General features: G+C 48.5%; 7 protein-coding genes and 1 non-coding gene across 8 annotated transcripts; 3 read left to right on the top strand and 5 right to left on the bottom strand.

The window, feature by feature from the left end:
• Positions 1-289: 289 nt before the first annotated feature.
• Positions 290-360, top strand: F9C07_t123. Its single transcript has one exon. It is a non-coding gene; the product is annotated as a tRNA-Gly (tRNA).
• F9C07_2149740 (inorganic phosphate transporter) lies at positions 307-2,859 on the bottom strand. Its single transcript, XM_041290742.2, has 5 exons — positions 2,578-2,859; positions 2,408-2,515; positions 2,003-2,334; positions 1,052-1,947; positions 307-999 (listed from the first exon to the last, which is right to left on the bottom strand). The coding sequence occupies exons 1-5, from the start codon at positions 2,638-2,640 to the stop codon at positions 590-592; spliced, it is 1,809 nt and encodes a 602-aa protein (XP_041144403.1). The 5' UTR covers positions 2,641-2,859; the 3' UTR covers positions 307-589.
• Positions 2,860-2,982: 123 nt separating this feature from the next.
• F9C07_4774 (uncharacterized protein) lies at positions 2,983-3,282 on the bottom strand (the record flags this gene model as incomplete). Its single annotated transcript, XM_071511265.1, has 1 exon — positions 2,983-3,282. The coding sequence occupies one exon, from the start codon at positions 3,280-3,282 to the stop codon at positions 2,983-2,985; it is 300 nt and encodes a 99-aa protein (XP_071364959.1).
• Positions 3,283-3,409: 127 nt separating this feature from the next.
• On the bottom strand, positions 3,410-5,016 carry F9C07_1390452 (uncharacterized protein). The gene is made up of 6 exons (XM_041290741.2): positions 4,474-5,016; positions 4,282-4,415; positions 4,067-4,219; positions 3,815-4,015; positions 3,636-3,761; positions 3,410-3,581 (listed from the first exon to the last, which is right to left on the bottom strand). The coding sequence occupies exons 1-6, from the start codon at positions 4,701-4,703 to the stop codon at positions 3,538-3,540; spliced, it is 888 nt and encodes a 295-aa protein (XP_041144402.1). The 5' UTR covers positions 4,704-5,016; the 3' UTR covers positions 3,410-3,537.
• Positions 5,017-5,226: 210 nt separating this feature from the next.
• F9C07_1390275 (uncharacterized protein) lies at positions 5,227-5,778 on the top strand. Its single transcript, XM_071508058.1, has one exon. It carries the CDS (start codon positions 5,331-5,333, stop codon positions 5,622-5,624), a length of 294 nt encoding a protein of 97 aa, XP_071364958.1. The 5' UTR covers positions 5,227-5,330; the 3' UTR covers positions 5,625-5,778.
• Positions 5,779-6,351: 573 nt separating this feature from the next.
• F9C07_4771 (S-adenosyl-methionine-sterol-C methyltransferase putative) lies at positions 6,352-7,521 on the bottom strand (the record flags this gene model as incomplete). The annotated part of the gene is made up of 1 exon (XM_041285254.1): positions 6,352-7,521. The coding sequence occupies one exon, from the start codon at positions 7,519-7,521 to the stop codon at positions 6,352-6,354; it is 1,170 nt and encodes a 389-aa protein (XP_041144401.1).
• Positions 7,522-9,470: 1,949 nt separating this feature from the next.
• Positions 9,471-9,794, top strand: F9C07_4770 (uncharacterized protein; the record flags this gene model as incomplete). The annotated part of the gene is made up of 1 exon (XM_041285262.1): positions 9,471-9,794. The coding sequence occupies one exon, from the start codon at positions 9,471-9,473 to the stop codon at positions 9,792-9,794; it is 324 nt and encodes a 107-aa protein (XP_041144400.1).
• A 591-nt stretch (positions 9,795-10,385) lies between these two features.
• Positions 10,386-13,248, bottom strand: F9C07_2230645 (uncharacterized protein; the record flags this gene model as incomplete). Its single annotated transcript, XM_071509865.1, has 7 exons — positions 10,386-10,721; positions 10,781-11,342; positions 11,400-11,626; positions 11,734-11,778; positions 11,832-12,191; positions 12,247-12,318; positions 13,054-13,248. The coding sequence occupies 7 exons, from the start codon at positions 13,246-13,248 to the stop codon at positions 10,386-10,388; spliced, it is 1,797 nt and encodes a 598-aa protein (XP_071364957.1).
• Between the last annotated feature and the right edge of the window lie 43 nt (positions 13,249-13,291).

The following is a 13,291-nucleotide window of genomic DNA, read 5'->3' as shown; positions in this document are numbered from 1 at the left end:
TATCACATACAAGAGGGCTGCCCTCCGTAGGTAAATATATATCACCAGCAACTCAAATCCAAGAATTGGTGAGTTTAGGCAGTTTCAGCTCTAACTCCTAGACATGCTTGATGGGTATGGGAATAATAGATATCTAGGTATTTGAATTTTCATTCGATTGAAATGAATATAAAGGTCTGATCAGTCTTAAAGTCTTATGTATGTATATGGTCTTGAGGTCCGGTGGGTATTTTTGAAGAAAGAATTATTGCTTTATAGTATTAAATAAGAAAAGGGTTTTCAAGAACTAGCATCATTGGTCTAGTGGTAGAATTCATCGTTGCCATCGATGAGGCCCGTGTTCGATTCACGGATGATGCACTCATTTTTTGCTTTTCTTATTTTTGCTTGGACCTTTTTGTCAAGCCCAGTATTTTTCAGTACTTCGGCAATGTATCTTTCTGTTCTCTGTTTTTGGATTCAATCATGTTCAGAGAATACCCTTCTCCCCAAGATATATGTCTAAATGTGTATGTACAAGAAAGATCAAGTTGAGTGTCTGACCCAGCAAAACACCATATCCACAATGCAATATTCATAGAACTATATACTATAAGCCAAACCCTCCCGGCGACAAGGTCGGTGATATAACTCTCTCTCTTTCTCTCGGTTTCACAGCATACCGACTCTTCCATCCCATCCTTCCCAGTGCCAATGTCTCCAAGGTCTCCGTCTTCCCACCCCAGAACTTCCCTTGGCCGTCCTGTCGCTGCACAGGGGGGATCCAGAAATGTGTCACCACCGCACCGAGCATCATACATACGCTGAAGACAATTAGAACCCAGCCGTGGCGGATGATGGGCTCATTTCCGAGACCCGAACCGAAGTTGAAGTGTGACGAGAATATTTGAACGAGAATCGAGCCGAGCTTGCCAGCGCCGGCACTGATTCCGTGGCAGGTGGCGCGGTACCGAGTGGGGAATATTTCGGCGGGGATTATGTAGGTGGTTGCGTTGGGGCCTGTAGTACTCCTTGTTAGTCTTTGCTTTTGGATTTGTGAAAGAGTCCCCACCGAAGTTGAAGAAAGCCTGGCCGATGATATATAAGGCCACGGCCACAGCACCTTCTTTGTGAACGGTCAGGAACATAGTGCCCAGAGCAATGAAGAGGGCGGCCAGCGCCAGGAACCCGTATTTTTGAAGTGCCACACGATCAAGACGGTGAATGACGAGAATTAACAGCAAGCCCCCAAGGAAACTACCACTGTTGAGGATGACAAGGGCATGGGTCGAACTATCAAGAAACATCTTGAAGACATCGGCGTTCGGGGTGTCGTCCGTCTGCCAGACAGGTGCTGGACCATGGAGCTTGAGGGAGCCCCATGTCTTGGCAAGAAACTGTGGGTTCGAGAGACCAATTCCGTAAAAGCCAAAGTCGAGTAAGAGCCAGGAGAGGGAGGTGGCAGCGAGTGTGCGCCAATTTCCCTCAGTCCAGAAATACTGTGTGATGTCCTTTCTCGTCAAATGCCAGTGGGAGTTCAGAGTGGCGGGCTGGAGAATCTCTGTCTGCGAGGGTGATCGATCAGAGAAGCATTGACTCGTCATAGAGATCGCTGGGAGGGGCAGGTTGTGCCAACTGTCTGTTTCTATCGAGGGAGAGTTGTTCGGCTCGTTAAAGAGGGTAGTTGCGTCGAACTCTGCCTGGATGGGGTCGTCTTCGACCTCCAGCAGAAACCGGGGACTTTCTGGGATAATGAACCGGAAGACCGTTGCGACTACACCAGGAACTACCCCGATTCCAATGACCCACCTCCACATGATATCCACAGTGCGGGTCAGGTCTTCGTGCCCCTGGCTTCTGCTGGCGGCAACCACAATCAGTGACACGATATTTCCGGTGATCTGACCGAGCGGCTGCATGAAAAAGACCGATGCCATCATTCGCGCTCGATGCTTTGTGGGCGCAAACCTATTGGTAAGTCCGTTAGCTGCTGGTCGTGCGAAACAAACCAAGTTGCACCTACTCAGAGGTGATGACAGCACTCAGTGGGTAATCAGCCCCAACGCCGATGCCGACCACAATTCTCCACCATATCAGCCACGCATATACACTCATACTATGGTTTACGCCATTTGAGGACATGACCACACCGAGGGTTGAGGTGATCAGGAGCATCAACTCCAGTCCGTACATCTTCTTCCGCCCATACTTGTCTGCTAGATACCCAAATAATACTTGCCCCAGCATGGTACCGGCCAATGTGGCAATATTGATATTTGTGAGTTTCATGGACGACGCGTCATCTCTCCAGTAGACGTAGGATAGCATCGGGAAGGCCATGTTGCTTGCAAATAGCTGCGGGGAGGAGAAGTATGTGTTAGTCATGATTGATCCGTCACCGAGTCCAATCGCTTCATATTCAACTGACTGTATATCCATCGAGGAAGAAGCCCACCCCGGCCACAAATACCACAATCCATTGATAACCCTGTCGATCGATGGTCTCATAAACTTGTCGCATGCGGACATGGCGGTCCTGGATTCATGACGGTCAGATTTAGACGGCAACGAATTCGTGGGATGTGATGAAGACCGCACCTGTTCATGCTCGAAATCCCTAGCTCGATCGGTTTTATATAACCTCGAGCGGAATTTCGTCATTTTTGAATGTTATCGCACTAGGCGTTTCTTATCTCAAGGAACGGCTCATTTAACAGGACGGGTATTCATAGTATAAGTTATGACATATGGGCCATTGATCGTCAAAGATGTTACCTCAGATATAAAGAATGCGGCTCGAACATTGGGGGGGGGGGGGGGACAGGATAGGGGTAGGACAGATTGAGCTGGGAAGAACATTGTAGATGAGGGTGGCATGGTTAAGTGACGAACGACAAGGCTGTACAAAGAAGCAAGAAACAAGAGAGTGGGGGTGGGAACAGAATTAAAGTTGAGGTCCACAGCTGTTAAGTTCCACCATTGGTGTGAGTGGAAGCGGATAGCTCAACGTGTTGCATTAGCTTCCGCCTGGACATGAAGCAAGGGCCAATTCTTTTCCCACGTGCGCCTCTGAGAAGCGTAATCGAGTTCTGACTGCGGTTCTTGCGGTTCCTGCGGCCCACCGATCACGAGCTTCCTGACATGGATGTTAATTAAATGCGCGTCGTCTCTCAATGCACGCAATTTCCACGAGCGGCCACTGAGAAACCCAGGTGAGACACCGGACGCGTGTGATACGATGTGATTCTCGAGATTAGTTTCTTCCTTTGAACCAACGCCAGTGCGTGCGCCACGTGCTTGCATAGCTTATGATGGCATTGACTGTACATTGGGGGTATATGTGTTATCGAACGTAAGACATGAAAACTAAATATTATCTCCGACAGAATCCGCCCATCGAGCATGCCAGTGCTCCGACTCTTACCGGATTCCAGAACCTCTTTCGTGGAATCAAAACCCTGCAGATAAAAAAAAAATCTCTAATGTATGAAAAAAAAAAAAACCATGCAATATTCTCACTCCAGAATTATGTAGAAAGACATGATCATCGAATGGTATCTATTTAGCGTGGTCTGCCAGAAATTGACAGAAGGACAAACCATCTGGGAGAACGGTTAATATCCAGGCTTCGGCCCGAGTACCTGAAGTGGACATACCTCCGTGGTCTAAGAAATGGATCTGGAGACTTCTCATTTGGGAGAGGTGGTCAAAATTTGGTAGAAGCTGTAGCACAACCGGCCGCCCGGCCTTTTTCGGCGGTTGGACACTTTCGATGCAATTCACTAAGCCAGTCAGTGCCTGGGCTCTCCCCTTTCGCATTCTACCAACTACCTACCAGGAAGCGAGACATAGCGCTTTAGCTCTTTTCGCTGTGAATTGGCAAAGAACAGAATCACTTGTTTGCCGTTATAGCCGCGTAAAATGCGTAGATTCTGGCTGATGCATTCTTCTCCACGACCTTTGGATTTGGCTTCGGCAATTCCGGCAATGAAAACGAGCTTGGCCGCGAGTATGAGTTCTTGAAACTGCACGCAATCTAGTAGTGTGAATTAGTAAGTGTACTTTGAATAGATTCGGTCAGTCCTACCGTTCCAATCCTCAAAGGTATAAGATAACTGTGATGTGAAAACGGTATGGGCGGTTTGGATGGTCTGTTCCTCCATAAATGAAATTCTAAGAGAGGGTTCATCGGGCAGCTTGGGGTGTTCTAGATGTGGTACGGGGATTTTCGTCGTGTTGACTTCGGTGTAGAAAGCTCTTAATCAGCATAAAGCCCTCGTAGTTAGAATCTTGGTTACTTACAGGTGTGCACAAAGGGCGTCTGCTGGCCAACAGCCCCTCCCAGTTCTAAGGCCCTAAGACTTCCTGTGGCATCTTTGCGAATATCAATATATGTGTACCGAAGCTTGAAGAGTTTATGGCTTCGGACGAATGAGCTGTACGGGCCCGTTAGATGGTCGCACTGGGAGTCCGTAGCAAGGATAATCAACCTACATCGTCACAGCAGGGTTTAGTGGTAATCGGATTACTTCATCGTACAAAGACTGGCATGACGCCTGCCGCGATCTTCCTGGAGACGATGTCGCGGGGCTGATGGGAGGAAGAGGGAAAAATGAGGTTGACACAAAACTAGAGGATGAGGACTGGGTCGAAGACGAGACGGTACTTTCTCGTCGGACAGCGGGGAGAGGCCAATCCTCCGCGTCGAAGAGAGTTTGGCTCATGGCCAGAAAATGAAGATCTTAAAGACCTTCTTATTGAAACCACCGCGGCGTTGATAGCTCTGCGTATTCGCAGCGGACTCGACGAGCTGGAGATCTTGCGGGTCCCCAAGGATTGATCGACATGCAGGGGCGAATATGGGAGCTCGACATCATCTTTCCCAGCGCCGCCAAAGTTCTTCAAAAATCAGGAACCATTCTGACAATGGAAGCCCAACGTCCGTTGTTTGACGTGACATTTTAAATATGAACTCTGTCCCTCCATGGGAACCGGCATAAGGGCACCGATAAGACGAGGGGTCTACCACAGCCAGCCCATTGGCGGGAGATCCACAACAACGTGCCCAAATGGATGGCTGCTATTGAAAGATTTCGGTGGGACCCGGTGGGGGGCCACGCTAGGAGTGACCCATGGGGGGTGATATATAGGCGTACCCGTGCTCAACTCGTGGGAAACTACCGTACATTGTTCGAGAACGTTTCTCTATCCGTTTGATCCGCTTTCGTGTATCTCTGAAGCTGGTGAACTCAGCTGGTGGTTTCAGAGCAAGAGCTCATGACTAGTGTAACCATGAGTGGAGTTGGCAAAGCTTTAGTCACCTGCTAGTCGAGTCAGGCCGGGCACATGGCATGACCGGGAGGGGAGAGAAGCTCGGACAAATCATCATCCTCTCCCGATTGAACTTGTCTTCTTCCAGGGAAATCCCGTCCTTTCTAGCTTTCTTCTCTGCTATTAATGGCCGAAACCTCCTTAATATAATTTCATGGTGTCTTTTCTGTTTCGCTTTTTCTCCTACTGTATGGAGTAGAATTTTTTATCCCTTCTTCATTTTATTTATTCATTTCTTATTTGATTTTTGTTCTCCTTTTGTAATTAACCAATCTGTTCCACTAACGCATCGTGCATTTCTACAAGCTTTGTGAATCGAAGCTGACATTACTAATCTAAGGTATATAAATATCTAGTGGATGGCCCTTTTCTAATTGGGTATCCGAACAAAAACCAAAAGCCGTATGCAGAACTAACAAACACCAGTGGAAAGTAGCAGGGCCAAGCAAACCTTGAAAAATGAAGAATCCATAGATCTATGGGCCACTTAGTGACCATGAAAAACCGAAGGCTTCAACCAGAGGAACGCCGACATGGAACGGACAGGGTATATATACGCTGAGCCATGTTCTCATGAAAATGAAAAAGCCCGGAAGAATTAGGGCAAATGGGTATACAGTACTTCAAATATTATCTTAGAGCCATGTTAGAGGGTTGCTACCTAACTTCGTACAGTTCCACATGTCGTAGGTGGAGGTGGAAGAACATCACTTACCTGTTGGCACAAGAACGCCATACGGTAGAACAGTCCCTTGGAGAAAGGCCGTTGTGGTAGTATAGACGGAAGCCACGGCTAAGCACGGATGTATCAATGCATAGACATTGTATACTATCAATATATGGATCATACATTGACGCCCGTTCGGAATGCGTGGGTCGATGACGAGTCTCGTCCCGCCGGCGGACATGAACTGGTCGCCAAGAGAGTGTAGTGACTGACTATTGGCCCCTTTTAAGCGGGACTGCTAAGACATCTTCCCGCTTCACTTTCTTCCGTCCACAAAGTCCGTCTCCAGTGTCCTGTCCTGAGGCAACACGAACTCAATGGAGGGGCTTTTGCGCAATGATACGATAGCTCGTCGTTACCAGTCGCATGTTGTCCATCTTGACGAATGCTTCTCCGTCTAGACATAGACGGTTGATTAATGTCTTGAAGTGTTTGGGAAGCACGTGAGTTTTGACCAGACCCAGTATAAGCTGTCGCATGGACCGGAAGTAGAGGTCAACCTTTGCGATCAACGGGGCTTGCAGTCCACCGACACTCGCGTTGTCGGAGCGAGTTACCGTGAATCCTGCATCTGTGAGAGCGTTCTCTAGAATCTTCGGAGTAGGGGTGCCCACCGCCCCAATGAGAGGCTTTACACGGCGCATGAGCTGGACATGCTCAGGGTTTGAGGGATCATAGTCAGGCAGACTGACCCAGTCCAGCATAGAGAATCTCGCTCCCGGCTTGAGTACACGGAAGATCTCGCGAAACAGAGCGGGCAAATCTTTGCACAGACTGAATGCCTGGATCTGATAGAATGCGTCAAAGGTCTCATCTTCGAACGGGAGAGGAAGGCTGTTGAAGTCCTGGACGATGAAGCGGTTGTCCTTGAACCCAAGCTTCTCGTTGTAGGAACGGGCTTGGGCGATCTGGTTAGGGTCGATGTTTAATCCGGTCACATGTGCCCCCGAGTATTGGGTCATGTGCGCAGCCACGCGGCCGCGACCACAACCCAGATCTAATACTTTGTCTCCGGGCTTAAGGCCAATATGTTCGGCAATGGACTCTTCATACAATAATTGGTTTTCCAGCACGGTCGCTTTCTTGCTCATGAATGGTGGGATATACATCTTCTCGACGTCGCCAAGAGCGCAGAGGTGATTTAGCACCCCATAGTACGACTTGAGGCAATCGCCGACCTTTTCTTGGTAGTTGGGCCCTAGCTCTTCGACCATCTGCTTCTCATCGGACCAGTCTAGGTTGTAGATGACATAAGATGCCATGAAGTCATCGACCTGCTTCGGGGTCAGATGTTGAAGATACCGGAAAGCGGTCCAAAAGGTTTTCCACCGCTTAGGAGAGGCGGAGTTATGTAAGTCTGGCCGAGTCGATGGGACGCTGTGCACGGCCAGATTTTGCTTCTCGGTTGCAATAGCATCCAGCGAGCTACTCTCAGAGCTCCGCCCGGACTGGCGTGATGCCAAGACCGTTTGAGTTTCCGTCATAATGTTGATATTGGAAGTCGCGGTGGGAAAGACCAAAAGACAGGGAGAAAGAAGAGACAGGTAGGATGACAGTTGGGGTGACTAAGAATAGCTATATTGCTGTCAGATAAGCCATGCCAGATGGGACCTTCAATCAGAAAAAGGGAGGAAGGAGCGGGGCTCAGTCAATTTATAAGCATCTCGAAGAATTTTCTCCAAGGGCGACGTCGGGGGATCCTCATATTACTGATTTGCCATATGACCTGCCATGGATAGTTAGTGACGGCCATTGTGGATTATTGTCACCAGATCTGGAAGGCATCGGAAGTGTCGGATAAGGCAGGTCGAAGAAAGGAAGCGCGGCAGGGAGCGGCAGGAGACCCGGAAGTTCCTGAGATACGGGGGGTAGTTGTCCACATTTCATTGATGGCTGGAACTTCGTACTGGATTGCGACCCCGATTTGACGATGATAGACCGACGATGAGTCAAAAAGGATCCAGGGTCTGCAGGCCACATCACAGACTTCGCTTCCCCTCTTGATCGCCAAACGAAATTGCTCTGGTTAGCAACCGTTATAAATTAGTGTCCCTCACCCACGAGGTAGTACTTTACTATGTTAGCTAATGGGAAAACGACCAGGATGCAGGCTCACCGAAGTAGTATCTTGAGCTCATTTGCTCCCTGTGATTGCCAAGAGCTCCAGTGTAGTGCAACTCTAGTGAGGTGCGCAAAGACCCATACCAGCCTCCACCGGATGAGCTGATCAATCATCATACTGCAGTAGCTCTTGGCGGTCAATGCTTGATTGATTGACTAGCACCCTTAGTGCCCTACATAGTATGGGTTGTGCCGTGGTAGTACGGCACGAGCAGTCCTTCTTACTAACAATCATTGCCTTATAGGGATACATCGGGTCGGGACTCGGATATTTCTCCCTGACACAGGACTGTTCGTGTCCCTTTAGGGTCAGAGTTTTCCATTACCGTTCCCACCTCGACCACTTCTCGTCACATAATATTTCTAAGCAATGCACCATCTTGGCGGCTCTCACGGAGCGGAAGCGCCCGGATCAGGCAATTCTTCCCGGTCTCGGACTTGCATCCGAGTGTCCGATTCCGTTCTTGGCCCTTTTCTTTTGTTTCAGTAAAGCCGTATATCCGCTGACGTAATTTTCGATCCTTCTGGGCGATTGCGAAAAGTACGTTGAGACAGTTCGGAGACTTTTTTTTTACGGTTCTCTTGGGGAGGGGTAGAAAGGGGAAACCTTGTTCTGCTGTCATATTGGAGGAAACATGAGTAAGAAATAACACGTCAAACATCCCATGCCCTCCCAACTGTCCAATCTAAAGGTGTCCTGGATGTGCACCTGCCGCTGGGACGATCACGATATCATTTGCCGTTTCTAGCGCGCGAGCCGGACGATCGAGTGCGAAATTTTCCTGGCAGTTGCTTCGTTCGATTTACTAAATCAAGCATGGATTTTCGGCCCGGACGAGGACAGTGCTCGCGAACTGAACGGCCACGTCATTTATCAAAACCGTTTTTAACCGCTAGGGCGTGGTCCGATTCATACCTCGAGCTATTTCGCGCACTGATTAAATGTGTCCGAACTTCAAGCTGATCCACTCGCAGAGTTAGTCTGACTTAACCGTCTTTCGGCTTATCTGATGCACTGTTCATCGGTCAATTTCTCTTTTAATGCCGAACAGGTCTTTTCGACAAAGACCACGTGATCTGATCTAGGGTTAACGTGCATTCATACTCGCTTCCCCTAGTTTCTGCAGGATATCCGACCATCTTGTAAAGTTGTTGTGCATTTCTGAAGGCTTTCAATCGCAGAAACGTCGAATAACTGTATAGACGATGTCCAAATAAGCTTATCTTTAAAGCCTGCCTCCGTTGGATCTCGCACAGCTTGCTTCCTCCAACAGGATCGAGCGTTCTGGCTCCACTCCAACTAGGCAGCAAGATGAGCGTCCAAAGAGAGATGGGCTACTGGGGTGGCAATGTGAACGGTCTCTCCAATCATGGAGGCTGCTTGCTGCGCGGTGACAGGGGCTTAGTTAATAGTGATGTGACCCGAGAGGGAGGTACCGGTACTTGTCCAGACGTTGCAGATCTGGGCTATGCGGATGTACCCATCGTAGAAGCTTGGGCTGAGCTTCCCGTGTGGCCGGGGCGTGTCAGTTCATCTGTAGAGGAGGGCTTTTGGATTGGTCCGGACTGGTATCCGTCGGTCGAGGGTGATGCTCTGGACAAATGTGCCGTGTCTAGTGGCTGTGGCAGGCGCTGACTCTTCAACTCCACCTGTAACCTGCTCCTCAGCTGCTGGCTTGTTGAGCGGTCGAGTGGTTCATATTATATAATCCCCAATTTCTGCACAATGCGTGTGGATGTCTCTGTACCTTGCTTTCCGGGACAGATCATCCGCCATCTTTGCTCCACTTTCTCGGAAACAGGAATATATTCCCATGTACGGTAATTAACCGTGTAGTAAATTTGCTCCTCGGAGGGATTTGCATGGATTTGATTAGAGTTACATGCTAATGTGTTGTTGGGAAGATATTGTGCAGGTCGTCTATACATTCAACGCCCACCTAAGTAAGTGTTTGTAGGTGTCTATGTGTAAGGAGATAATATCCTGAATCATAACTTGGGTACAGCTTAACCTTTACTGTATTAAATGTTTGATATAAAATAAACGGTATTTGGAGGCTGTTATGCCTTGCAACATGTGACTGCACATCATCTGACAGGGAGACTCCATATGGCCCGCCGTGTGACCTCCCTGACATTATAAAAATGAGCAGCCCATTCCATTACATGATATCTTTCCGTGAAGCTCTGTGTACATCGATGAAAGCATCAGGCTTTGAAAATTTTATTATCTTCTCTCCCGAAATCGACAGCAGGGTTCCCCACAAAGACATATCTTGTTCAATTGCTTCCAATAATGATCTGAATAATCAACGGTGATCTCACTTCCTGCCGTCACTCCTCGCGAGACGACAATTATGCGTTCCTTTCCCCGCCAATAGAATCGCTGAAACTGACTGTTTGGACGACAGGAGTGGTTGATGAATCGCGTGAAATTGCCCATCTGGCCTTGGAAGACCTGGTACGTTCTGGTGCGGGTGCCACCTAGCATTACGTCGACACCCTCGATGCCTTTAGTGATGAGACCTGTGAATTCGCCAATGGCAATGCCACGGTCGAAGTTCTATCCGTTGTTGGGTAAGATAATGTTAACCGTATTTGAGTTAAGATGGCAGAACTTACACTGCGAGCTATGACTCCGTTGTTCTTTCCGCTGGTTGTATGGAACAACTGTACTGGTACTGGGTTTCGCACGCCCCCGAACAATGTGGAGAAACATGAACAATGATTCTTCTCGATCTCATCAGACTGCCTTTCTTTGCACACCAAACACACGTCTGGATCTATTTCAGGAACCCGGCGAGGATCCTCTGTGCCAAAGGCAGCCATGTCAAGCACGCACTCGTCGATGAAGCGAAAATGGAAGCCATTTGGGAGCTGAAGATGCTCATATGTTGAACTCAAGGGGACTGCTGGTCTTCCTGTTACTGTTACCCATTCATGTGGGTGGCCATGGTACTGCCGTGTCTCTTGTTGCCCAATCACCTGGAGTAGATCCCTCCAATCCGGATGCAACGTATCAGCGGCCACCTCCAGACTAGACCGGATATGTCGGAGGCGCGTGGAAAAGCCCTCTCCAAAGCCAGTACGGTATTTGCAGAATCGGTATACCCCGGCGCTTGCAAATATCAAACTAGCCCAGCCGCCGGCATCTTTGATTTCCTTGTATCCGCGCCAGATGGCACTGAGTTGAGGTAGCGGTTAGCTTGGCGACTTATAGTTCAAGAGGTATATCGCATACATTCGGTTCCGCAGATCCTTTTCTTTCCAGTTGAGAACCGCACAGGCCTCTCTCAAGCCCATCATTCGGATTTCCATAGCCGACAGGTTAGGATTCTCTAAGCGAAGAACAGCAATACGAGCCTCGTAACATTCAATCCAGTAGGCTTGTACTATCATCTCAAGCGCGCGAGAGGACTGACTTTGGTTATAGTATTTTAAGCATAGGGTGTTGACTGCCCGGAAAACCTGGTGACAGTTAGTTATCGTACTCTTCCTTCACCTACCAAGACCTCAGGAGACTCGAGTTGAAGCCCTTCGTTTTACGACGCAAATAGTTGCACGATATAACATACCTCTCCACTAACGCCGGTGCGGATGTCTATGCCGGGTTCTATGACCTGAGTTGGTTAGTTCAGGCAGTCATCTTTCTTTTCAGCCCGAGAAGGCATACAGAATGGAATCGACTCAGCTTGACAGGTGAAAACACTTGTCTCCAGATACCCGCGATGAGTTTGTCGGTTGACGTTGGTTCTAGAACTGGGGCAGATGTATCTTTGCTTGGGTTTTTGCGCTGGGGAAACCTGGTGTCACTATGCACCTGGCGAACAGACGACTTTTGAGCATCGTCAGTCATCCCATTTGAATCTGATGCAGCACAGCCGTCGATCTGAGATTCAGTCCCTATAATGGCAGCATCCTGGGTATGCGGAGCCAAGCGAAGACCACTAACGGTCTTTCTTCGCTTAAGGGAACGTGGTCCATGGTCATCTTGGTTGGTTTCCGGAGCGGCGGTGGTATCTCGTTTGTCGCACTATATGGAAGGTTAACCATCTACCGAAAAGCCACATATGGAGGGAACATCGTACAATTATCTCTGAGACATTTGGAGTCAACTGAGACAACGGTACAACACGCTCATTGTTTAGGTCGACGCAACCCTGGCCAGTTAGCACATGGTATCGGCAGACTGCAGCATTAATCTGATTCAGTAAGACCAACCAGAACCCAAGAACTACCTTGGAATGCACATGGTACACCGGAAAAAAGCGAAGCTTCAATACGGAGGAAAAGGTGGCTATTCGTTTGCTCGTGTTCCAAATCTTTCCTAGGACTGCCTTTTGACGCTTGAATCGCAGATGTCAGTTGCGCGGGGAAGTCTGGATTCTGAAGAAGACTACACAGCTGAGATACTAAAGAGAGTGAAGATGAGGCCTCCATGCCAACTGTAGACCCACTCTAGATCGAGGACTCAACAAAACGAACCCTTGTATACTGCCATAATCCATAAATGCTAAGACAACGTGTGAAAATTCTGCCTGGGCAGAATTGCTGACTTATCATCGATCAGTACATAGTATGACGTCATTTATCTAATCAGCAGTACTGTCTTCTGGAAAGAGAGTGTATATCATGATACAATGACAATTAGGATAATTTCTCCAGGGTGGTATGTGTCGGCGTGCAGTAATTGACTGTGGTAGCCCGTATAAGCGCTGTGGCAAGAACTGAGCTCTTTAACTCTGCTGCCTTATCCCTTTACTTTTTAACGTTCATGTATATGCATCACTCCTACTAGAATTTACGAGATGAAGTCAATCAGGGGGGAAAAATACTTGAAAGGCATCGCTTGGAACGCTTCTATATACATCTATATACAGTGTTAGACTTGCTACAATATAAAGAGACTGGCCGTTATGCATTGATTTGCCGCTGAATCGGAATGGGGCGCGTGTTTGTGCTCGCGGTGGTTCACAGTTGGATATACACGCGTCTGCCACCACGACGTACACATCGGTGGTGGTATGTTGTAGTCTGTAACTTCGTAGTTGCGTCTTGTCGGTGGTTCCCTGAGTCAGACCCATGGTCATCTTGAACCGATCGACGGAGCCATCCGTGGTGTCGGATGTCGCT

The sequence above is a fragment of the Aspergillus flavus genome, chromosome 3, assembly GCF_009017415.1.
Source record: "Aspergillus flavus chromosome 3, complete sequence".
NCBI classification, from domain to species: domain Eukaryota; kingdom Fungi; phylum Ascomycota; class Eurotiomycetes; order Eurotiales; family Aspergillaceae; genus Aspergillus; species Aspergillus flavus.
Note: the sequence above shows the minus strand (reverse complement) of the source record. Positions and strands in the feature narration are given on the sequence as shown.

What these genes read in the sequence shown, in the direction of transcription:
- F9C07_1390452 (XM_041290741.2), bottom strand. Translation starts at nt 4,703, where the DNA reads ATGAGCCAAACTCTCTTCGACGCGGAGGATTGGCCTCTCCCCGCTGTC. An exon ending in GCGCTATGTCTCGCTTCCTG is followed by an intron (nt 3,762 to 3,814) that starts GTAGGTAGTTGG and finishes TGACTGGCTTAG; the next exon opens with TGAATTGCATCGAAAGTGTC. An exon ending in CCATTTCTTAGACCACGGAG is followed by an intron (nt 3,582 to 3,635) that starts GTATGTCCACTT and finishes CCGTTCTCCCAG; the next exon opens with ATGGTTTGTCCTTCTGTCAA.
- F9C07_1390275 (XM_071508058.1), top strand. Translation starts at nt 5,331, where the DNA reads ATGACCGGGAGGGGAGAGAAGCTCGGACAAATCATCATCCTCTCCCGA.
- F9C07_2149740 (XM_041290742.2), bottom strand. Translation starts at nt 2,640, where the DNA reads ATGACGAAATTCCGCTCGAGGTTATATAAAACCGATCGAGCTAGGGAT. An exon ending in GGGATTTCGAGCATGAACAG is followed by an intron (nt 2,516 to 2,577) that starts GTGCGGTCTTCA and finishes TCATGAATCCAG; the next exon opens with GACCGCCATGTCCGCATGCG. An exon ending in CCAGGCTTTCTTCAACTTCG is followed by an intron (nt 1,000 to 1,051) that starts GTGGGGACTCTT and finishes GGAGTACTACAG; the next exon opens with GCCCCAACGCAACCACCTAC.